The sequence below is a fragment of the Hyperoodon ampullatus genome (assembly GCF_949752795.1).
Source record: "Hyperoodon ampullatus genome assembly, chromosome: 10".
Taxonomy (NCBI): domain Eukaryota; kingdom Metazoa; phylum Chordata; class Mammalia; order Artiodactyla; family Ziphiidae; genus Hyperoodon; species Hyperoodon ampullatus.
Window position 1 is genome coordinate 5,150,389 of NC_136923.1, and position 23,627 is coordinate 5,174,015.

The 23,627-nt window shown below is 56.3% G+C and overlaps 1 protein-coding gene across 1 annotated transcript in view; it reads left to right on the forward strand.

The window, feature by feature from the left end:
- The window catches only part of PLXND1 (plexin D1), a gene marked incomplete at its 5' end in the record, with an annotated part of 52,261 nt that overhangs the window by 21,873 nt on the left and 6,761 nt on the right, over window positions 1–23,627 (forward strand). Inside the window, 21 exons of the mRNA XM_079712298.1 lie at window positions 927–1,104; window positions 1,265–1,373; window positions 1,795–1,897; window positions 6,415–6,519; window positions 8,840–8,929; window positions 9,142–9,235; window positions 10,176–10,330; window positions 11,157–11,308; window positions 12,177–12,276; window positions 12,368–12,507; window positions 13,279–13,446; window positions 13,527–13,617; window positions 13,795–14,058; window positions 14,144–14,293; window positions 15,158–15,272; window positions 20,199–20,306; window positions 20,386–20,498; window positions 21,360–21,464; window positions 21,961–22,091; window positions 22,499–22,697; window positions 23,364–23,510. Of these exons, the coding sequence (XP_079568424.1) occupies window positions 927–1,104; window positions 1,265–1,373; window positions 1,795–1,897; window positions 6,415–6,519; window positions 8,840–8,929; window positions 9,142–9,235; window positions 10,176–10,330; window positions 11,157–11,308; window positions 12,177–12,276; window positions 12,368–12,507; window positions 13,279–13,446; window positions 13,527–13,617; window positions 13,795–14,058; window positions 14,144–14,293; window positions 15,158–15,272; window positions 20,199–20,306; window positions 20,386–20,498; window positions 21,360–21,464; window positions 21,961–22,091; window positions 22,499–22,697; window positions 23,364–23,510 (2,817 nt within the window). The remainder of the gene's footprint in view (window positions 1–926; window positions 1,105–1,264; window positions 1,374–1,794; window positions 1,898–6,414; window positions 6,520–8,839; window positions 8,930–9,141; window positions 9,236–10,175; window positions 10,331–11,156; window positions 11,309–12,176; window positions 12,277–12,367; window positions 12,508–13,278; window positions 13,447–13,526; window positions 13,618–13,794; window positions 14,059–14,143; window positions 14,294–15,157; window positions 15,273–20,198; window positions 20,307–20,385; window positions 20,499–21,359; window positions 21,465–21,960; window positions 22,092–22,498; window positions 22,698–23,363; window positions 23,511–23,627) is intronic.

Here is a 23,627-nt window from a genome sequence, read left to right on the forward strand (position 1 = left end):
AAACAGATGAATCTGCAGCATGGGGGCAAGTAGCTACCCCCTCACCCGTGTCCAGGAGGGCCTAGAGCTGCCGCAGCCTCCTGCTTACCTGTAGCACGCAGCCTCTGAGCAGGAGTGTTCCAGGCCCTGGCAGGGGCTGAGGGACAGGCAGGCTTGGGTCCCACCCAGCCCTGCCCTCAGTGACTTCTCTGAGGCTGGCATCTTCCTCTGTCCCCTGGGGGAGATGATGGCTCTGATGGCGCAGACAGGCCCTGGGGCTCCTGGGCGCCCTCCTCCCCATCATTACATGTCACAGTCCTGCACACACGTCATCTGGCCAAGCAAACTAGCTATGTGCCACGCGCAGGCCTAGACTTGGGGACACAGCGGTGAACAAGATAGACAAACGCCTGGCCCTTGAGGGGTTGACATGCGCATAAGGGAGAGAGACGAAGCAAGATAAAATGCCAAGATGGTGATGAGTACTACAGAGAAAAAGAAAGCCGAGCAGAGACCGGGCTGCAGAGCGAGTAGGTTGCGGGGCAGTGTTGACATTTTAGACCAGGTCGAGGTGGGGGGCTCGCTGCAAAGGTGACATCTGAGCAGAGGTCGGAAGCCAGGGTGAGTATCTGGGCAGAGGGAACCGCCAGTGCAAAGGCCCTGAGGTGGGAGCAAGACTCATGATTTGAGAGAGTATCAGAGGATGGCGTCTGAGGTCACGGGGGCCACATCATGCAGCGCCTCTGGCTACTGTAAGACGGTCAGTTTCATTTTGCAAACGGGGAAACTGAGGCCCATGTAGGCTGCAGCCCTCTGGTGTGGAGTCCTGACCACCCACCACCTCCTCTCCTGGGGTTACAGGGCGGGGCTGGGGTGGTGCAGGGAGTGGCCTTCCTCCACCCCCACCCCAATTCCCCAACCCCCCAGCTAAGGGCCCTGGCCTCCAGGGTATGATCCTGCAGATCTCAGGGAGCCTGCCCAGCCTTAGCGGCATGGAGATGGCCTGTGACTATGGAAACGACATCCACACTGTGGCTCGGGTCCCGGGCCCTGCCTTTGGCCACCAGATCGCCTACTGCAACCTCCTGCCAAGGAGCCGGTTCCCGCCCTTCCCACCCCACCAAGGTAAGCACTTCACTGCCTGGGCTGCGGGGACAGCCAGATGGGGGCTGTCAGGTGGTGGAATCTCAGGCATGGGGGTCCTGATATCCCAGCCTCTGGCGTCGGTGGAGACCCGCCCCCGCTCCCTTGTTCTTCTCTCCCTGGATTCCCTGCTCTGTTCCAGACCACGTGACCGTCGACATGGCGGTGAGGGTCAACGGGCAGAACATCGTCAGGGCCAGTTTCACCATCTACGACTGCGGCCGCGTTGGGCAGGTGTATCCCCACACAGCGTGAGTGGGGCGGGGCCTGCTTCCAGGTGGCGGGAGGAGGTTCTGCTCCTGGGGAAGCCCGGGGAAGAGAAATGATGGTATCCCAGAGGCAGACAGGACTCTTGGTTGTTCACTCGCCAGCATGTTTGTGCAACAAACTCGTCACCCAGTGCCCGGCGTCTGTGAGCACCCAGGCTAGTAGAGGCCGAGAGAAGTGCTTTGATTACACTTAACTTAGTCTCCTAAAGGCCCTGCTTGCCTATTTCCTCCTTGCATACCTCTTGCAGCAGGAAGCTCACTACTTAAAAGAGTGCCCAGCCCCTCTCGGCAGCTCTGATGTTGAGAAAGACCTTCCCCTGTGCTGGGATCTGCATCCCTGGGTCCCGGTTCCTGGGCACTGGGATTGGGAGCCGGGTAGCTGAGGGCCCCCCTTGTCTTCCAGCTGTACCAGCTGCCTGTCGGCACAGTGGCCCTGTTTCTGGTGCACCCAGCAGCACTCCTGTGTTTCCAACCAGTCTCGGTGTGAGGCCTCACCAAATCCCACGGTAAGCCAGGCCCAAGGGGTGCCCTCTGCCTCCAGTGTTCCGTTTTTTCCCATTTAGTATGTTGAGAACATTTCCGTATCGTTAAATTTTCTTCCTTCACTCCAGATTTAACAGCTGTGCCAGGCTCATCACATCACAGTGCATTTAACCAACCCCCTCTTGTTGGACATGCTGATCCTTCCTGTTTCTTTTTTGCGTTCTGATACGTTCAGGGCACTGTGCACGGCCTTGGTTACTCCCTGGAGACCAGTTCTTCAAAATGGCATTTTGGGGTGAAAGCCTGGCCATGTTTTTCACTTTTAGCTCAGCTGACCCCCAGAAAAGCCTGAGCCAGTTTACGCTTCCAGCTGTAGGAGGAGGCCCCTTCCTGCACATTGCGCTCGTTTTCAATTTTACCTTCAACATTTTCCGCAACCCTAGAGAGTACCAGTCCCCAGAGCAACTGAAGCCCCAGCCTCTTGGCTCTGGGCTCAGAGAACCTCGTCAGGAATCCCCAAAGCCTTGTCTGCCCGTGGCAGGTGCCAACGAGCAATGCTGAGGAGGGACTTCATGGCCTGAGCCTGGAACCCTGTGGTCTCAGCCCCTCCTGTCTGAGCCTCAGAAGTGCTTTGAGGAAGAGGTGTGCAGCAGCAGCAATGCTTAACTCAAAGCAGTGATGCAGTAACGTGGGGTTTCCAGTGCTGGGAGAGTGGCCCGGTAGAGGCTGTGTGGCCAAATCCCAGGGGAGGCTCCGAGCCTGTGCAGTGGGCGCTGGGACCCCACAGTCTAGGCCAGCCTGGACTCCTGCTCTCGTTTGGGGCCAGCATCTCCTTCCGGCCCCAGCCCTGGACTGTGTATACAGTAGGGAGCTGATGAATGTCATTGTGAAGCATTCATGCCGGCAGCCTGCCTCCTGTGCTCTACCCTAGAATACTGGGGCGAGGAGGACCCAGCCTCAACACTCTTCATTTATTGAGCACCTGTTGTATGCCTGGGTGTGTCCTAGGCACTGGGAAAGCACCAGGTTAGACACAGTTCTGCCCTCCCCGTCGTGAACCCAGAGCCTGAGGTGTGAGTTGTAGCTGTGTGATCCTGGGCAAGCTGCCAGACCTGTCTGTGCCTATTTCCCCGTCTGTAAAATGGAGCCTATTTCAAAGGCTGGGGCGGGCATCTGGAGTTACACCTGTCTGTAAGGTACCAACTTCATACTTGACACACAGTAGGTGGCCACTCTGCTGGGTGGGACAGAGAGGACTTCTCTGGGAGGGGAACCTTCTGCCGGGTCCTAACAGATGCATAGGAGCTCACCAGCCTGGAGGTGTATCTGTGGCAGTGCCCCCGTGAACCACTCTCTCCCAGGTCTGTGGCTCTGCAGGTCAGGGTTGAGGCGGGTGCAGAGAGGGTCTGTCTTAGAGGATTATGGCAATCCAGTGGGAAAAGAGGCAGCTCCCACGCTGGGCCTACAGGGGCTTCTGAACCGATGCTTAATTTGGCGTTTAATTAAGTGCCAGTTAGCCGTGGAGGCGCCATGCCTCTGATCGGGCGGCAGGCAGCAGGGTCTGCACATCCTCCTGGACCCCTCAGGAGCTGGGAGGAGGCAGTAGGACTTGGGCCAAGCCAGACAGGTGTCTCTGGGAAGGCAGGTGCTAGGGGCTGAGTCTTCTCTCACTTCCCGTTCCGTCGTGGGCCCCAGAGGAAGGAAACCGGGGAGTGCAGGATGCCAGGAGGAGGGCTCCAGCTTTTCCGTGGAGGGGGTGCTGCATCCTCCACGTTCAGTTGTCCAAGGAGGGTGTGGCCACCCCAAGGCAGTGTGACTTTCGGCCTTAGAAGCAAGGAGGGTTTGGGCAGATGGAAGGGCAGGGTCTCTTGGTGGGGAGCCTGGGTAGACGCCTCCATGAAGGTGATTAGGAGCCAGTGGAGAGGGTAGTTTGGTGGGAATGCGGGGGAAGTTTACAGGGGCTGGGAGCGGTGCAGAAGGGCAGGGAAGGGACAGGTCAGGTGGGTTCAGGGTCCCAGGGCCACCCAGTGCTCTGCTGGATTGGGACCCCAGCTCTCAACTCTTGAACTTGGAAAGACCTTGGGGGAGTCTGTGAACTCCAGTGTGGAGACGGGTGAGGCCCCCTGTGAAATGGCACACACTGGGCTCACATCTGGGCTTTCTGTGGCTCCTGGCATTGCTGCCCTGGCATCTGTTACCCCAACTCCTGGTCTCCTGCCTTCTCTGCTCTGCCCAGAGTTCGTTCGGTCAGTTGGCCGTGGTTTCCTGAGCCTGCGGCTACACTTTGGCTAAGGGGAGAAGCTGCTCAGCATCTTTCTGAGGCATTGACGGCTCTGCTTGGGGTGGGACAGGGAGGCCCCAGTCCTTTGCGAGTAGGGAAGCCCTAGCTCAAACTGGCGTCAGCCCCAACAGAATCATGTGGCTTGTGTGAGTACAGAGTCCGAGGGGCGGCATCCCCTTCAGGCACAGCTGGATCCAGGGGCTCCAACAGTGTCAGCAGGGCCTCCCCACCCCTCTCAGTGGCCTCCACTCTCAGGCAGGCCCTCCCCGCTTGGCAGCAAGATGGCCTCAGCAGCCCCAGGAGACTTTCTCGTTGGTTCTGCGGAAGTTCCAGGGGAACTGGGTCACATTCACTACCCATACCAATTGCTGAGTCCAGGATAGGCCTGGGTACCCGCTCATCCCTGGGGCTAGGGAGTAGGGTCAGCCCCCCCAAACTACAGGCCTGGGGGTTGGGGAGATTCCCCTGTGGCCAAGGCAGACTTGGAGGCAGATGGTGGGGGGCTGGAGGCTGGCAGCAGGTGTACCAGCTGTCCCCAAGGAGGATTAGCCAACCCTGGGGGAGGTGCTGAAAGAGGGCAAAGATGCGCCTGCACTCTCAGCCTTGCTCCCACTCTGTAGAATGGGTACAAGCATCCAGGTGGCCGTGGCTTATAAGGGTCAAGGGGAGTAAGGGCCCTCAGGGATGATCCCGCGTCACTTCCTCTTGCGGAAGCTCCCCCTTCCCCAGCCCTCACCCCTCCAGCCCCCACTGTTGGCCACCTACCCTCAGGTGGGGGGCAGCTGGGAGGACAGAGCCGCAGGGCCCCCAGCCAGCTGTGAAGCGGGCTGGCAGCGGCTGTGAGACCCGATTAGAAACATGTGGCTTCCATTCCTGGAAACTCCAGGGGGTTTACACATGGATGGCACAGGACAGCAGCTCAGAGAGGGTCAGACTTGTGGGTCACACAGCGAGTGGACACCATCTGCTACCTCCCAGCCCCACAGCGTGGTCAGCTGAGGAGGAGGAGGCCCCACCTGGGCCCAGCCATGTTGCCTCTTTGGCCAAGGCCCCTGTGGTCGGCTCCCAGGGAAACTCACCAGCCTGGGCGAGGTTTCTGGCCTGGAGGTCAGCAAACATTCTGGACAACTAGAGCTCGCTGTGCTTGGGCAAACCACTTGGTTTCTCTGTGCCTCAATATCCTAGTCTGTAAAATGGGTGTAATGGTGGTACCTACCTCTTAGGGCTGTTGGGAGAAGGATTTGTTGAATTAATACTGTGCAAAGTGCTCAGAAGTATCCAGGTGCACAGGGAGGGCTGTGTCAGCTGGCCACTACTGCTGTCACTATGACCATGGTCAATGATAGTAACTATGGCATTGGCATCCCTCGAGCTCTGGTTTTATGCTGGGCCCCTGAGGGTCCCCTGAAGGAGCTCCCTGTCTAATTAACAATAAGGAGTAAAGACCCCTGGTCCCTGGCCCTCAGTTTCAGGCCTCAGTCTCTGGCCCTCAGACAGATGGGAATTCAAAGAGCAACTCTGCCCTCTGCCCTCAGGTAGCGCCCCTGCTCTCTGAGCCTCAGGTTCATACCTCCCTCCCCCCTCCCTAACTTCCTTCCTTTTTTGAAGTCGCCTCTGTGGCTCCGCGGAATGCGGATGTCCAGGCCCTCCGCAGGACTTGCCGGGAGCTGGCACCTCCACCCAGAGGCCTGTGACTCGCCCGGGCAATGGGGAGGGGTCTGGAGCCTGGCGGCACCAGGGCGCTCACAGCCTGTTTCCCGTGGGCTGTTCGGAAGTCTGGGGTTTCTCTTTTCTGAATCATTTATCGTGAGTTAATCTGGAAACCAGAACTCCAGAGCTGGGTGGAGTCTCAGAAAGTGGTAGAGCCCCTCATTTTACAGCTGGGAAAGGTGAGGCCCAGAGACGGGGAGGTTTCCTCTGAGAGGCACGCGGTGGAGCAGCCATGGGGATCCAGTTCCACTGGGCAGGGTACTGCATCTCTCTGTGCCTCAGTTTCCTCGTCGGCGAAATGGGGCCAATGCATTCTGCTCGTAGGCCTTGCCGTGAGGGTCAAGTGAGATGGTATGTGGGAGGCAGTGGGCATGCGGCCCTCGGTGGGTGTGGCTGCTACGTTTTGTTAGTAGTGTTTCCTCACTTCCCCGGGCTGCCTGGTGCCTCCCCGGGGAGATGGAGCTGCGCAGGTTGGCTGGGGTGGCTGTGAACCCCGTCTTTTCCAAAACGCCCCAGTGCCAGCCCCACCTCCTTGGGTTTTGACTGCAGAGCCCTCAGGACTGCCCGCAGATCCTACCCTCAGCCCTGGCTCCCATGCCCACGGGCAGCTCCCAGAGCATCCCGGTGCATCTGGCCAATGCCGCCTTCTTCCAGGTAAGTGACGGCTGGGCGGGGTTGGGGCGGAGGGCTGGGAGAGTGCCGTCCCAGGTGGGGGGACCCTGCTCTGGGCCCACCACCCATGCTTTGGTTTCCTTCCTCTGAGTTTCCAGGCTGTGTTTGAGAAAACCCCGCTCTGGCTGCACGGAGCTGGGGAAACAGGAAAGTGGGCGGGGAGGGCCAGGCCGTGGGGACAGCAGGCAGCCCCCAGCGCCTGCAGGAAAGCCTGGCCAGGACCCCCAGACCCTTTTACCCTCTAAAGCTCCCCTGACAGATCCAGGCCCAGCCCCCGCCCAGTGCCGCAGCCCATGGGTGACATTGTCCATGCTGTGCCCGCCCTGCCCCAGCCCCCAGGCTGAGTTGTGACCCTGGACACACCTCCCCAGTTCGTGGCTGACGTGTCCTCCCTGGAGAATGGCCAGAGAACCCCTTTGCCGCCCGACTCCCCATTGTCCAGGTGGGGAAAATGAGGCCTAGGAAGGGGACGCAGGTGCCTCCAGGTCACACGACGTAGGGCTGGACTCGCACCCTAGCCCTGGACTCCTTGTTGGATGCTCTTCCCTACAACCAGTCTTCCCCTCCCACTGCCCATCTGGGCTGGGGGGAGGGGCACAGCCCCTTTCTGGGTCCCTCCTGGAGGAGCGTCCTGGGTGGGAGGTGTTGATGGGTCCTGGAAGCATGCCAGCCACCCCCTCCCCAGCTTCTGCGGACTTGCCATCTGTCGCTTCCATGGGGGAGCCGAGGCCCGTGACGGCTGTCACACGTGGGGGCCACACGCCAGGCATCTGGGATGCGTCAGGCAGCCTCGTGGCAGGGCCTGCAGCTCAGTGAGGGGCAGGGCGGCCCTGCCCTGGGCCCTCAGGCTCTTCCCTGCAATGGTTGGGAAGAGCCTCCAGGGGCAGCAAGGGGCCTGGAGCCACGTGGAGGGCTGTGCCGCTCCCCTGCGGCCCTGAGCCCAGGGACTCGGAGGACAGACCCACCTCCCAGCTCAGCGTGACAGGGACACATGAGCTCTCAGCTCTATCAACAGCCACTTTCCTGTGTTAGTTTCAGAATGCAGCGGGGAGGGGGCAGGGCAGGGGAGCTGCTGACCTGCTGTCTCCTCAGGGTGTCACATCTGCCAGCGACAGGGACATAAACAGGAAGTCCTGCCACGCGGCTGGCCTAACACACTCAAAACCCGGGTTTGTTCATTCAGCAAATACTTACTGATGCTGCTCCCGGAGGCCTGTACTGGGCTGAGGGCAAGACGGGATTGGGGGATTGGCCCTGTTTAGTCTTTCAGCAAGCATTTATTGAGCACCCCTTGCATACTAATAACGGCCAGCATATATTAGGCACCCACAGTGTGCAACCCACTAAAGATAGCATCATCTCTAGTTTTCCTAGAATCCTGCAGAGTAGAGCAGCCTCTTTCGGTTGCAGAGTTTAGAAACCCGAGGCCCAGAGAGGAGGAGCCACTTGCACAGGGTCACACATCTAGGAGGTAGCAGAGGTGGGATTCGAACCTGGGTGGGCCTGTGTAAGGTAGAACCTGAGCTGTTTCAGCTGCCATCTGCTGCCCTTGGAGGTGTCAGAGGGGCTGAGACCCAGCCCCAACCCTCCCCAGTGGGTGGGGGGACGGGTAGACAGAGCCTGCACAGGGGATAAGGGTGGTCCTTGGCATACAGGGTCGGGGACAGGCTTTAGGAGCTTAATGGAGCCCCTGGCGCACACCCAGATGTTCATTGCTGAATGGATGGATGATCAAGTGAGGGGTGCCCCTGTGATTTGAGGGGGGAGTCTGGGAAGGCTTTGGAACATGGGACATTTGAGCTGGATTTTGAAGGCTGTGTTGAGTTTTGCTGGGTGGAAGAATGGGCTTGGGCAAAGGCTGAGGGCAGGACAGCCTGTGTGCTATGTCGACATGTGTCCTGTGGCTGGTCCCAGGCCTTGTGGGGCAGAGGCGGGGGGGTCTTGACGTTAAAGGACAGGTGGAGTCTCACTGGGATGAACCTTGTATGTCGGTCATGCTGAAGAGTCAGGGCTTTACCCGCGGAGTGAAAGGCCCCGGGTTTAGGCCATTGGGAGATGTTGGTGAGACTTTTAGTGGCATGGAGAGAGCACAAGGTCAAGGTTCCAGGTGTTTATGTACCCCCTGCCTCCATCAAACATTGGACATGGAGGCCTGGAAGGACATCCTGGAGGAGGTGCAGCCCAGGCAAAGGCCTGATGGTAGGACCACGCCCACTCTTCAGGACAGCAGTGTCTGACGTCCTGATGGAGGTACAGGGCAGTGGGTGCTGACCTGACTCTCCCCAACCCACCTCTCCCACAGGGTGCAGCGCTTGCATGTAGCTTTGGTCAAGAAGAGATCTTTGAGGCTGTGTGGGTGAATGAATCAGCTGTATGCTGCAACCAAGTGGTGGTGAGTGGTGTCGCTTTGATGGCGGCGGTCGGGGGAAGAGGGGAAGGGGAGGCCTGCGCGAGTCCAGATCCTACACTCCTTCCTTTCTACCTCCTCTTTTTGGACCCCCTGCCCCCAGTAGCCCTGCCCTCATCTGTCTCCCTGACACCCCTCCCCCAACAAAGACCCAGACACCATTCACACCTCTCATGGTTTTTCCTGTCCTTTTGCAGCTGCACACAACCCAGAAGAGCCAGGTGTTTCCACTCAGCCTCCAACTAAAGGGGCGGCCAGCCCGATTCCTGGACAGCCCTGACCACATGACAGGTGGGAGCGCCTCACACGGCCTCAGGGGACTCAGCCGCGGGGGGTGGGACGCAGCCTTGGGGGACTCATTCCTGTGCTCAGGTGTTCCCTAACACACACGCTCTCTCAGATCCCAGCCCTACCTTTCTGTGCCTGGTCAGTTACTCAGCGCTTGATTATTGAGCAGCTACTCTGGGCAGGCACCACGCCCTCGGGGCATCTCCAGGCCAGTGGCTGTGCAGCCCCAGGTACTTACTTACCCTTCCCTTTCTGAGCCTCATTGTCCTCATACGAAGCAAGGGCAGAGGCCCTTTCGCAGAGGGTGTAGTGAGGATTTGCTGAGATGATGCACACAGAGCCTTGCAAGGGTGTCTGGGACACAGTCTGTGCCCCCATATGGTGGTTGGTGTCCTTGCTCTTATGTGTACTGAATCAACTCTCCAAGGGCCTGTCTGTTCATGGGGAGTCTCAGACATCTCGGTGGACGTGGGCACCCCCCACATGCATGCTATGAAGGTCCCAGACAGAAGCCCCAGAACCAGCCTGCACACCCTGAGGCCCCGGAGAACTGGCCCTGCACTTCTCCTTGTGCCAGTCCGAGGGTCTGCTCTGAGGCTCACAGAACCCACATTGCTCAGTGGTTCCTTAGCATCCTGGAGCTCCGTGGGGGCTCAGGAGACCCACTCGGGCCTGGGTACGAATTCAGCTCTGCTACTCACAGGCTGTGTGACCTTGGGCAAGTCACTCTACCTCTCTGAGCCTCATCTCTTATCTGTCAAATGGAGCTAATAAACAGCTCCCACTGGAGAGATTCACAGTGAGGATGAGTGTTAATGGGGCTGTGGCTGCACTGTGCTTAGCACAGCCCCCAGGGGGTTTGGAGAAGACTGAGAACTTCATGGGGTCCTGATCCTAAGAACCAGGACCGTGCTGACCTGTGCTGCCTCCGTGTCTCCCGCAGTGGAGGTCTATAACTGCGCCATGGGCAGCCCCGACTGTTCCCAGTGCCTGGGCCGGGAGGACCTGGGCCACCTGTGTGTGTGGAGTGACGGCTGCCGCCTGCGGGGGACCCTGCAGCCCCTGCCTGACACCTGCCCCGCCCCCGAGATCCGAGCGGTAAGCACCCCGCCCCCACCTCCCCCCTCGGAAGCCTGTTGCACCCACATGCCTGAATGTGCACACGTACAGCGCCCCACGTGGGCTCAGGGACCCGCAGCACATGTGCTTGCACACACCCAGGCCCATGCGCACTGTATTACCCCCTGAGCACCTTCTGGGTGCCAGGCCCTGCCCAGTGCTAGAGACACAGCAGGGAACGCAGCAAGTACCTGCCTTCACAGAGCTGATGTTTTAGTTGGGGTTAGGGGACAATAATGAGAAAGGAAATAATATACATAGAGAAGGTGGTAAGTGCTACGGCAGGGCAGGGCGGGGGCATTGGGAGTCTGGGGTGGAAGAGATGCTGGGGCTGATGGTCTCTAAATTTTATAGCGAGGTCAGGGAAACCTTGCTGATAAGGTGAAAATGGGGGCTGCCAGTAACTCCGAAGCCTTAGTTTTAATTAAGAAAAAAATCTCAGGGAAGGAGTCTGTTTGGCTTAGCCTGGGTCAGGTGCCCATCCCAGGCCCAGTCAGCTCTGGTTGGGATGTAGGGTCTTGTGGTCAGACATGGCCACTGGGAGTGGACCTTGGTGTCCCCAGGAGACACCCCTCAAATAGCAGTGACTCTGTCCCTATGCACTGGTGTCCCCAGACCCAAGCCGGCTCAGTATCACAAATGCACATCCTGTCTGGCAGCCCCAGTGACCTGCCAAGTGGCTAGCGGTGCCAGCGCTCTCAGAGCCTCCCCTAAGGGATGGGTCTGCCTGGCCCTGCCTCCCCGGGAGCCTGCCAGCATCCCAGCCTCTGAACCCCATTCACCCCTTTCTCCGCTCGCCTGGCAGATTGAGCCCCTGAGTGGCCCCTTGGACGGCGGGACCCTGCTGACCATCCGCGGCAGGAACCTGGGCCGGCGGCTCAGCGACGTGGTCCGTGGAGTGTGGATTGGCAGCGTGGCCTGTGAGCCGCTGGCCGACAGATACACGGTGTCAGAGGAGTGAGTAGCGGGCAGTCCCTGGGGCCATTCTGGGTGACCTGCAGGCTCCACCCCCCGGAAGTGCGAGCTGCATCTCCGCCCTCCGCTCTCCCTTTTCTTCTCCCCGCTCCCCGCTCTGCCATCCCACTCTCCTCGGCACCCTTCTGCTCCCCAGAAGTCACTCACTCCTGGGTCTCCCGGACTTTGCTCAGGCCATTCCCACCATGCGTCCTGCCCTTTCCTGCTCGGGACACCACTCAGGCGCCTGCTGCCCTGGGAAGCCCACCCGTGTTCCCCTAGACCAGCCCCACCTCCACGGAAGCCTTGCTCCGATGAAAAAAATTGCTGTTAAGAAAGTGTGGGAGCCGCTGGTGTGGCGCAGAGGTCTGGGCCTGCAGCTGCGGAGCCTGGCCCGGAGGGCAGGGAATGAGCTGGGTTTCCTTTCCGAAGGCTGTAAGTCAGGCTTGCAGATAAGGCCATCAGTCTACCAGCCCAGCAAAGGTTCTCATGGTTGGAGAACTTTCAAATATCCCCAAAGACCATCTTATCCGATCCCCTTGTCTTATAGCTGCAGAACTGTCGTAAACTCAGGTCGGGGGTGGTCCCGGGGAAGAGCTTGGCACCAGGGTGACACCTGGGGGACTCAGTGGCTGTTTTCCAGCTGATGGGGAATTGTCTCAGTATTTTGACATGGGTAATGCCGTTGGGTGTCCTGGCCAAATGCCAGCGCCAGGTGTGAGTGGGAGGGTGGGTGGCTGAGTGCGAGGGTGGGGCGCTCACACACCCTGGGGGTGGAGCAGGGGCCATTGTTTGAGGGAGAAACCAGAGGGCACCTGCCTGGGCCCCCAGGATCCGCCGGCTGCTCCTTGACCAGAGTTGCCTCCCCCAGGATCGTGTGTGCCACGGGGCCAGCCCCGCGGGCGTTCTCGGACGTGGTGACGGTGAACGCCTCCAAGGAGGGCAGGTCACGGGAGCGCTTCTCCTACGTGGTAAGGGAGGCTGCAGCCTACCCCCCTGCCCACCCTGCCAGGCTCACCCCGGGCTGGCCTGAGGCCTGACCACCTGCCTTCCTCCCCACAGCTGCCCCTGGTTCACTCCCTGGAGCCTGCCATGGGCCCCAAGGCAGGGGGCACCCGGATCACCATCCATGGCAGCGACCTCCATGTGGGCTCTGAGCTCCAGGTCCTGGTGAATGACACGGAGCCCTGCATGGAGCTGGTGTAAGCCCCTAGGCTGGGGGGCTGGGGGGCTGGAGGGCTGGGGGTGATGTCCTTGCACCAGGCATCACCAGGGACTTCACTGGCTGTGTCCCCTTGGCCAAGCCCCTTCCTCTTTCTGAGCCTCAATTTTCTCAGCCGGTAAGAACAGTACCAGTGACTTGTGGGAAGTGCTGTGCCCAGCATACAGTAGGTACTTCATAAGTGACCTTAACCTGCAGTGAAAATGGTGATGATTGTACACACTCTGAGAGCTGCTGCTGGCCCAGGGGTTGTGGCCAGTGGCAGGGTTGTGGTCCAGAACCTCTTAGTGAAATACTTGTCTTTATTATGCACTTAATGTGTACCAGGTGCCATTGATAGGCATTGCTGTGGATACCAAGATGAGCCCACCAGTCTCAGCCCTCAGGGTACAGCAGACACTCTCCCAGGAGCTAGGAACATCCAGGGGGGTCAGGATTGGGAGAAGTCGGAGCTTTCAGGACTGGGCGCAGGGCCCTCACTGGGGCGGGAGCCAGGAGAGGGCTTCTGGGAAGGCTTCTTGGAGGAGGTGGGATGGGGCAGGTCAGAGGAGAGAAGGCAGGGCGTCCAAGGCGGGGCAGACAGCCCAAGCGAAGGTGCGGCAGTGGGAATATGGAAACAAGATTCCTGTATGAGGTGGGGGGCCAGGTGGGCAGGCCTGGACCCCAGGCCACGTGCCCCAGGTGACGGGGTGTTGCTCGCTGGGGAGTGACGGAGGCGGGTTCCTGCTGACGCGGCCCACGTCCTCCGCAGGCGCACGGACACCAGCATCACCTGCACGGTGCCTGGGGGCGCCCTGCCGGCCCCCGTGCCCGTGTGCGTGCGCTTCGAGCGCCGGGGCTGCGTGCGCGGCAACCTCACCTTCTGGTACAAGCGGAACCCGGTCATCACGGCCATCAGTCCCCGCCGCAGCCACGTCAGGTGAGACCTGGACGTGACCCCAGGCCAGGGCACTCTCTGGGGCTGCACCTGGGCTCACGGGGCTTGCTGTCCCCCCGCAGTGGCGGCAGGACCATCACGGTGGCCGGCGAGCGTTTCCACATGGTGCAGAAGGTGTCCATGGCCGTGCACCACATCGGCCGGGAGCCCACGGTGAGGGCGGGGCTCCGGCGGGCAGGGCTGGTTGTGGCCCCGGCTGACCAGGCGTCCCTCCACCACGTCTCCTCATCTCTGCCTCTCCTGTCTCTTTGCCTCTCTCTCTCCCCCTTCTTTCTCACATCTGACTCTCCCTCCCGTCCCCCACCTTGGCCCCGGCCCCCCCACAACCAGCTCTGCAAGGTTCTTAACTCCACCCTCATCACCTGCCCATCGCCTGGGGCCCTGAGCAACGCCTCAGCCCCCGTGGACTTCTTCCTCAACGGCCGGGCCTACGCAGACGAGGCAGCCGTGGACGAGGAGCTCCTGGACCCCGAGGAGGCCCAGCGGGGCAGCAGGTTCCGCCTGGACTACCTCCCTGACCCACAGTTCTCCACGGCCAAGAGGGAGAAGTGGATCAAGCACCACCCCGGGGAGCCCCTCACCCTGGTCATCCACGTGAGCACCAGCGGGTGCCCGGTGGGGGGCGTGAGCAGGCCGGGCTTAGCCACAGGCCTCACGGGCACCCCTTCTGCTCCCGCAGAAGGAGCAGGACGGCCTGGGCCTCGAGAGCCACGAGTACCGGGTCAGGATTGGCCAGGTGGCCTGTGACATCCAGATCGTCTCCGAGAGAGTCATCCACTGCTCGGTCAACGAGTCCCTGGGCACAGCCGAGGGGCAGCTGCCCATCACAGTGAGTGGACGGGGCACTAGAGGCAGAGGTGGGCTCGGCCCCCAGTCTTGCCCCAAGGGCCTGAGCATCTGCCCCCTGCCCGGCACGTCTCAGCTGAGCGTTGTCATGCTCAGAAGCTTAGACAACTGGGGCAAAGAGGAGCTTTACCTCCCCACTTGGCAGATGAGGAAACTGAGACCCAAAAACTTAGTGACCTGTCCAAGGTCGGTGATCAGCCCCAGCTGACTCTCAGAGGCCATGACAAGTTGTCCCCATTCCACTTGTTGCTCTACCCAGAGTCTGGGCTGCCAGTCGCCATGCCGAGTCACGGAGGGAGGGAAGCAGGAGTGGAGAGAGGGCCTAGAACGTGGGGTCTCTTCTGCACTGTACCTGCTTGCATGCCTCCTGAGATGGGGCGCTCACTCCCTCCCAGGTGGCACACGCCACCCAGGATGGCTCTGACCGCAAAAGCTCCCTTTCTCCTGTACCCCAGTCCCAGTTCTTCCCTTTGAGTCCTAAGAACTCACGTGCTCCCCTGGTCCTTGGGCAGCCCTACAGATACTTCAGGACATGGCCAGGCTCTGTGAACTGCCCGGCCACTGGCTCTTCCGCTGCTCCTCGCAGGGTGTAATAATTATCACAGTTGCCTGTATTTATTGAGTCTCCCTTCTGTGCCAGGCTCGGGACTCAGGGCTTGACAGGTATCATCTCATTTAGCCCTCATAGCATCCCCAGGAGATGGGTGGGGCTCTCTCTGTCTTATAGTCGTGGCATCTGAGGCTCAGAGAGATTAGGTGCCTTGCTCAAGACCGCACAGCTAGCGAGGAGAAGAGCCAGGGCGTAAGTCCAGGGAAGATACAGCCCCCTCCCCCCACCTCTGTGCAGATCCAGGTAGGGAACTTCAACCAGACCATCGCCACGCTGCAGCTGGGGGGCAGTGAGACCGCCATCATCGTGTCCATTGTCATCTGTAGCGTCCTGCTGCTGCTCTCCGTGGTTGGTAAGGAGCCCCACCCTCATGTCGTTTTGGGGGGGCAGACCTACCCCACTTTGCCTCAGCCCCTCTGGAGATCAGTGGGTAGGAGAGAAGGCACAGGGGGCCAGGGCAGACTGAACAGGCACTCAGAGGGTGGTGAGGAGTGTGCCCCAGCTGCAGCACCAAGGGTGGAGGACAGTAGCTGTTGAGAAGTACGCTGGGCCCAGGCGATGGGCCCTGAGTGCCATGCAGAGGGATTCGGATCCTTGCTCTCCAGTCAGCAGGGCCTGCTGAAGGTACTTATAAGAGAGCTGTTCAGGGAAGATTAACCTTCCTCTTAGGTAGGCTATACCACTATTAAAATAATGGTTATGAAAGTAATGTATTCAATGTAGCATGGAAATTGAAGCCCACATACACTGCTGGTGGGAATTTAAACGGTGCCATTGCCGTGGCAAACTCTCCGGCAGTTCCTCGACATGTTAAATAAAGTTACCGTGTGACCCAGCAGTCCCCGTCCTGGGTATCTGCCTGAGAGAAATGAAAACATATGTCCACACAAGCACCTGTGCATGAATGTTCATAGCAGCATTATTCATCACCAAAAGTGGCAACAGCCCAGATGTCCATCAGCTGATGTAATGGATAAAGAAAATATGGTTTATCCATACCATGGGATAGTATTAAGCCATAAAAAGGAATATATATATTTTATACATCTCATTGTATTATATATATATAGCTAGATATATTACATCTCAGAAAGGGGTTATAAGAAGTACTGCTTTGTAATTATTTAGAAGTTCTGACACATGGTACAGCATGGATGCCCCTTGAGGATGTCATGATAAGTGAAAGATGCCAGACATAAAAGATCACATAGTTTGATTCCGTTTATATGAAATGTCCAGAATAAATAAATGGATAAAGACAGAAAGCAAATTAGTGGTTGGCAGGGGGAGAGTGGATGGGGACTGACTACTTGTGGTTATGGGTCTTCAAGGGGCAGGGAAAGTGTGCTAAAATTAGTGGTGATGGTTACACAACCCTGTGAATATACTAAAAGCCATTCAATTGTGTGCTTTACATGGATAGACTATATGGCATGTGCAGTATATCTCGATAAAACTGTTTTTAAAAAAGTAATATATTCAATGTAGAAAATTTAGGGAAAACTGGGATAGAATGTATAATATATAAAAATATTATATATATATATTTTTTGGCTGCGTTGGGTCTTCGTTGCTGTGCATGGGCTTTCTCTAGTTGCAGCGAGCGGGGGCTACTCTTGGTTGCGGTGCGCGGGCTTCTCATTGCGGTGGCTTCTCGTTTCGGAGCACGGGCTCTAGGCGCGCGGGCTTCAGTAGTTGTGGCATGCAGGGTCAGTAGTTGTGGCTTGTGGGCTCTAGAGCTCAGGCTCAGTAGTTATGGTGCACGGGCTTAGTAGCCCTGTGGCATGTGGGATCTTTCCCGACCAGAGCACAAACCCGTGTTGCCTGCATTGGCAGGCGGATTCTTAAGCACCGCGCCACCAGGGAAGCCCCATGTATATTTTATGCATCTCATTATATGAGATATATAGAGATATGTTACATCCCAGAAAGGGTTTATAATATAATACTGCTTTGTAATCTTTTAAAAGTTTCTTAATTTACAAGTAATACCTCGTTGTTGTAGAAAGAACTGAAAATGCTAAATAGCAGAAAGAGAACAGAAATCACCCATAATTCTCTCATCTAGAGAAATCCACTGTTTACCACTATTTTATTTTTTTTCACTCAACAAGTAATTTTTTAAATTAATTTTTATTTTATATTATAGTTGATTTACATTGTTGTGTTAGTTTCAAGTGTACAGCAAAGTGATTTAGTTATACATAAACATATATCCATTCTTCTTCAGATTCTTTTCCCATATAGGTTATTAGAGTGTTGAGTGCAGTACCGTGTGCTATACAATAGGTCCTTGTTGGTTATCTGTTTTATATAGTAGTGTGTGTTTGTTAATCCCAAACTCCTAATTTATCCCTCCTCCCACCTTCCCCCTTTGGTAACTGTAAGTTTGTTTTCAAAGCCTGTGAGTCTGTTTGTTTTGTAAATAAGTTCATTTGTATCATTTTTTTCAGATTCCACATATAAGTGATATCATGATATTTATCTTTCTCTGATGTCCTTCACTTAGTATGATCATCTTTAGGTCCATCCATGTTGTTGCAAATGGCATTATTTCATTATTTTTTATGGCTGAGTAATATTCCATGGCATATATGTACCACATTTTCTTTATCCACTCCTCTGTTGATGGACATTTTGGTTGCTCCCATGTCTTGGCTATTGTAAATAATGCTGCAGTGAACATTGGGGTGCATGTATCTTTTTGAATCATGGTTTTCTCTGGATATATGCCTGGGAGTGGGATTGCTGGGTCATATGGTAATTCTGTTTTTAGTTTTTTAAGGAACTTCCGTACTGTTTTCCATAGTGGCTGTATCAATTTACATTCCCACCAACAGTGCAAGAGGGTTCCCTTTTCTCCACACCCTCTCCAGCATTTATTGTTTGTAGACTTTTTGATGATGGCCATTCTGATCAGTGTGAGGTGATACCTCATTGTAGTTCTGATTTGCACTTATCTAATAATTAGCAATGTTGAGCATCTTTTCATGTGCTTTTTGGCCATCTGTTTGTCTTCTCTAAAGAAATGTCTGTTTAGATTTTCTACCCATTTTTGTTTTTTTTTTTTTGCGGTACGCAGGCCTCTCACTGTTGTGGCCTCTCCCGTTGTGGAGCACAGGCTCCTGACACGCAGGCCCAGCGACCATGGCTCACGGGCCCAGCCGCTCCGCGGCATGTGGGATCTTCCTGGACTGGGGCACGAACCCATGTCCCCTGCATCGGCAGGCGGACTCTCAACCACTGCGCCACCAGGGAAGCCCCCACCCATTTTTGGATTGGGTTGTTTTGTGATATTGAGCTACATGAGCTGTTTATATATTTTATAGATTAATCCCTGGTCGGTCACTTCATTTGCAAATATTTTCTCCCATTCTGTGGGTTGTGTTTCTGTTTTGTTTATGGTCTTTTGGGTTTTTGTATTTATTTTTGCTGTGCAAAAGCTTTTAAGTTTAATTAGGTCCCGTTTGTTTTTCTTTTTATTTTCATTACTCTAGGAGGTGGATCACAAAAGATAATGCTGTGATTTATGTCAGAGAGTGTTCTGCCTATGTTTTCCTTTAAGAGTTTTATAGTTTCCAGCCTTACATTTAGATCTGTAATCCATTTTGAGTTTATTTTTGTGTATGGTGTTACAGAATGTTCTAGTTTCATTCTTTTACATGTAGCTCTCCAGTTTTCCCAGCACCACTTATTGAAGAGACCATCTTTTCTCCACTGTATAGTCTTGCCTCCTTTGTCATAGATTGTTCATAGGTGCGTGGGTTTATCTCTGGGCTGTTTATCCTGTTCCATTTATCTATATTTCTGTTTTTGTGGCAGCACCATACTGTTTTGATTACTTTGATTAGCTTTGTAGTATAGTCTGAAGTCAGGGAGCCTGATTCCTCCAGCTCCATCTTTGTTTTGGCTATTCAGGGGTCTTTTGTGTTTCCATACAAATTGTAAAATTTTTTGTTCTAGTTCTGTGAAAAATGCCATTGGTAATTTAATAGGGATTGCATTGAGTCTGTAGATTGCCTTGGGTAGTATAGTTATTTTCACAATATTGATTCTTCCAGTCCCAGAACATGGTATATTTTCCATCTGTTTGTGTTATCTTCAGTTACTTTCATCAGCGTCTGATAGTTTTCAGGGTATAGGTCTTTCGCCTCCTTAGGTAGGTTAATTCCTAGGTGTTTTATTCTTTTCTATGCAATGGTGAGTGGGCTTGTTTCCTTGATTTCTCTTTCTGATCTTTCATTGTTATTGTATAGGAATGCAAGAGATTTCTGTGCATTAATTTTGTATCCTGCTACTTTACCATATTCATTGATTAGCTCTAGTAGTTTTCTGGTAGCATCTTTAGGATTTTCTATGTATAGTATCATGCCCTTTGCAAACAGTGACAGTTTTACTTCTTCTTTTCCAATTTGGATTCCTTTTATTTCTCTGATTGCTGCAGCTAGGACTTCCAACACTATGTTGAATAATAGTGGCGAGAGTGGACATCCTCGTCTTGTTCCTGATCTTAGAGGAAATGCTTTCAGTTTTTCTCCATTGAGAATGATGTTTGCTGTGGGTTTGTCATATATGGCCTTTATTATGTTGAGGTGGGTTCCCTCTATGCCCACTTTCTGGAGAGTTTTTATTATAAATGGGTGTTGAATTTTGTCAGAAGCTTTTTCTGCATCTATTGAGATGATCATATGGTTTTTATTCCTCAATTTGTTAATATGGTGTATCACACTGATTTTTTTTGCAGATATTGAAAAATCCTTGCATCATTGGGATAAATCCCACTTGAGCATGGTGTATGATCCTTTTAATGTGTTGTTGGATTCGGTTTGTAGTATTTTGCTGAGGATTTTTGCGTCTATGTTCATCAGTGATACTGGCCTGTATTTTTCTTTTTTTGTAGTATCTTTGTCTGGTTTTGGTATCAGGGTGATGGTGGCCTCCTAGAATGAGTTTGAGGGTGTTCTTTCCTCTGAAATTTTTTGGAATAGTTTCAGAAGGGTAGGTGCTTATCACTATTTTAAACAAACACACATTTCTTATTATAAGAATGGGACGTGGAGCCTTACTTTCCTGGCCGTTTCCCAAGCCCTTGGCCCTGTAGTTTTCAACCCACTGGGGAGGAGAGGACCGTGAGCTGAGGCGCCTGCCCCAAGGAGCTGGAGCTGAGGGGCGCAGGCAGGACCTCTCCCTTCAGGCCCAGGCCCTGCGCAGTGCAGGTACCGACAAATGCTCTCCGAAGGGCTTTCATTGGCCTGACCCGCCTCTCTGCTGCCCACAGCCCTGTTTGTCTTCTGCACCAAGAGTCGCCGCGCTGAGCGCTACTGGCAGAAGACACTGCTGCAGATGGAGGAGATGGAATCCCAGATCCGAGAGGAAATCCGTAAAGGTAGCGGGTGGCGACCATGCGGGACCTTGGGCCTCGGCTTCACCATCTGATCCACTCACAGCCACTGCCTGTTTACCAGGCTTTGCTGAGCTGCAGACGGACATGACGGATCTGACCAAGGAGCTGAACCGCAGCCAGGGCATCCCCTTCCTGGAGTACAAGCACTTTGTGACCCGCACCTTCTTCCCTAAGGTCAGTCCGGGCCCCTGCCGGCTACTGCAGGAGCTCCTCGACCCCTCCCTGGGCCCTGAGAACCTAGAGGGCACTTCTGTGCCGAGGGGAGAACTTGACAAGTGCAGCCTGGGCCCCTTGAGCAGTCCGAAACCTGCACGCCTGCCCGTGGCCGCCTGGGCCCCTGCCCTGGCCTGCCGAGGGAGGGGGCCCAGTTTCCCCCACTTCCCTTCTCTGCCCACTGATGTTTTAACTGTCCGTACAGAAGCTGGCTGCCAGGCCCACTTTTCTCTTGGGGTGCTGGGCATGCCTCCCCTCTCGGGGTGAGTAGAGGCACCAGTTCCCTGCCAGCCCCTCTCCTCTCTGGGCCCCTTCCCAGGGAGGCCTCTCTGGGTCTCCACATCTCCTCCTTCTGTCCACTGGACTCCGTCCCATCCCTTCCATGCCTCCTTGTGCTGTTCCAGGGGCCGCTGCCTTGTCCCCACCTTCCCCGGCCTGTCAGGAGTGTTTATGCCAGTGGCCAGCACCCTCCTCTGGCCCTGAGAGAGCCCATATTGTGGTCCCCGCAGGCATTTCTGCCTCCGTTTCCCTCATTCTGCACTGAGCTGCGTTTGCTTCCTCTGAAACCTGGTGCACTCTAGCTTTGCCACACCTTGCTTCATGCTGCGTCTGCTCCTCTTCCTTCGGGAAGCCCCCGGGGACTCCCCTCCCCTCCTCTGGAGTCCTGTGGCACCTGGGTGTGGCCCACTGCCTCTTCTTCCTTTGTAAAGTGGGCTTTGGCATTTGTCGAGCGGCCCCTGCATGCATCAGGGGAAGGTGCAGCCCTGCCGAGATGCTGGGGGTCTGCGGCCCTGCTGAGGTGCTGGGGGTCTGCCTCCACAGTGCTCCTCCCTCTATGAAGAGCGTTACGTCCTGCCCTCCCAGACCCTCAACTCCCCGGGCAGCTCCCTGGTGCAGGAGACCCACCCACTGCTGGGAGAGTGGAAGGTGAGTAGCCCTCCACCGGTACACACACACACACATTGGGTTGCCTCAGGGCAACCCCATCTCTCTCCGGGCCCCACTTTCCAGCTCATCTGACCCATGGATCCTAATCATGGGAAGTTGGGAGGAACCTGCCATTAGATGGTAGTGAGCCCTCCATCACAGGAGGTATTCAAGTGGCCATTCAGGGCGTTCTACGTGCTGACCCCCAGGCCAGGTAGAGAGGGGAGAGGATTGGGTCCCCCTGGACATCCCACTCCCCCCTCACACAGGGATACTGGGTTGCCTTCAGGCACCCTTGCCCGAGCCTCACTTTTCAATTCAACTGAGCCACTGTTCCCATTCACAGGGAGGTAGGAGGCGTCTACCACTAAAGGTAATGAGCCCCCCCTCCCAGGAAGCATTTGAGGAGCCATTCAGGGCATCCTGAGTGCTGACTCCTAGGCCAGGGAGAGACACTGGACCTCTGTGGACACCCCCTCACTGAATGCTTCTGCAGATCCCCGAGAGCTGCCGGCCCAACATGGAAGAGGGCATCAGCCTGTTCTCCTCGCTGCTCAACAACAAGCACTTCCTCATCGTCTTCGTCCACGCACTGGAGCAACAGAAGGACTTCGCAGTGCGGGACAGGTCAGGCTGCGAGGCTCCGGGGGTGGGCAGGGGCCTGTTGGAGGCCACCCAGCCGGTCCTGGGTCTGCCTGGCTGGATCCAAGGCTGGGCCAGTTTCCAAATCACCATGTCCCTGGGGCAGCTGGCATCTCCCCAGCGTCAGACCCTGGGTGCTGGGGCTTTGGAGGTCCTGAGACCCCCTCCCCATTCTTCCCCTTCCTGGTCTGCTTGCCAGGACAGGGCTCGTGGGCATGGCGGTTGCTGTGCATGGTAGGGAAGGTAGCCCTTTCTCCAGCGAGATTTTAGTCACACTCACCCGTCTGCATCCAGCGACAAGGTAGCAGCAGAACCCCCACTGCGTGGTCCTCGGAGCCCAGGGCCTTGCGGTGCGGGTGGTGCTGACGCCCTCAGCCCACGCCCGCCCACAGGTGCAGCCTGGCCTCCCTGATGACCATTGCGCTCCACGGCAAGCTCGAGTACTATACGGGCATCATGAAGGAGCTGCTGGTGGACCTCATCGACGCCTCGGCCGCCAAGAACCCCAAGCTCATGCTGAGGCGCACGGAGTCCGTGGTCGAGAAGATGCTCACCAACTGGATGTCCATCTGCATGTACAGCTGCCTGAGGGTGAGGGTGCCGGGGAGCGGGGCAGCTGTGCCGCCACCTAGACCTGATTTCATTTTATTCTCATGCCAACTCTGCGGAAGGGATTATCATGTTCTTTGTGCAGATGTGGAATGGGGGGCTCAGAGGGCACAGGGACAGCCCCATAGGATCCATTATGCAGATGGGGAAACTGAGGCTCATAGAAGGCCTGACTTCCTGCAAGGGCTCAGAGCAAGCCCAGGACGGAACAGAGGCTCTGTCAGTGGCATTGTTTCAGAAGATTGTTTTCTCAGTCCTCACACGCCCCCTGATGTGCCTTTGAGTCCAGCTCTGCCACTTCCCTGCTGGGTGACCCTGAGCAGGTTGCTTGCCCTCTCTGAGCCTCGGCAAAGAGAATGACACCCCGTACCTGGAAGGGTTGCTGGCAGCATGAAATGAATGGGGCCACCCACATTTGGTGATGTTCAAGCTTGGAGTCCACAGAGGCACCTCTGGGTGGGGGGTGGGAGTGAGGCAGCAGCACCAGGATCAAAAGGAGGGTATTAAGCAGGCAGCCACGGAGGTATTGGTAGAAGGAGGTAGCGAAGGCGTTCCAGGTTGGGGCTGGACTCTGGAGTGTGGGCTGGGGGCCAGGGGCTGGGCCCGGCAGTCTGGCCTCAGCCTCTGACAGGCGCGCACCTTCCGCAGGAGACGGTGGGGGAGCCGTTCTTCCTGCTCCTGTGCGCCATCAAGCAGCAGGTCAACAAGGGCTCCATCGACGCCATCACAGGCAAGGCCCGTTACACGCTCAACGAGGAGTGGCTGCTGCGGGAGAACATCGAGGCCAAGCCCCGGGTGAGCCTGGCGGGCGGGCAGGGAGGGGTCCCGCACCCCCGGAGAGTCCGGCTCCACTGCCGACCGCCCCCCAACTCCCCTCCAGGGCCCGGTGGGCGCCTGCTGACCCTCCGCCTC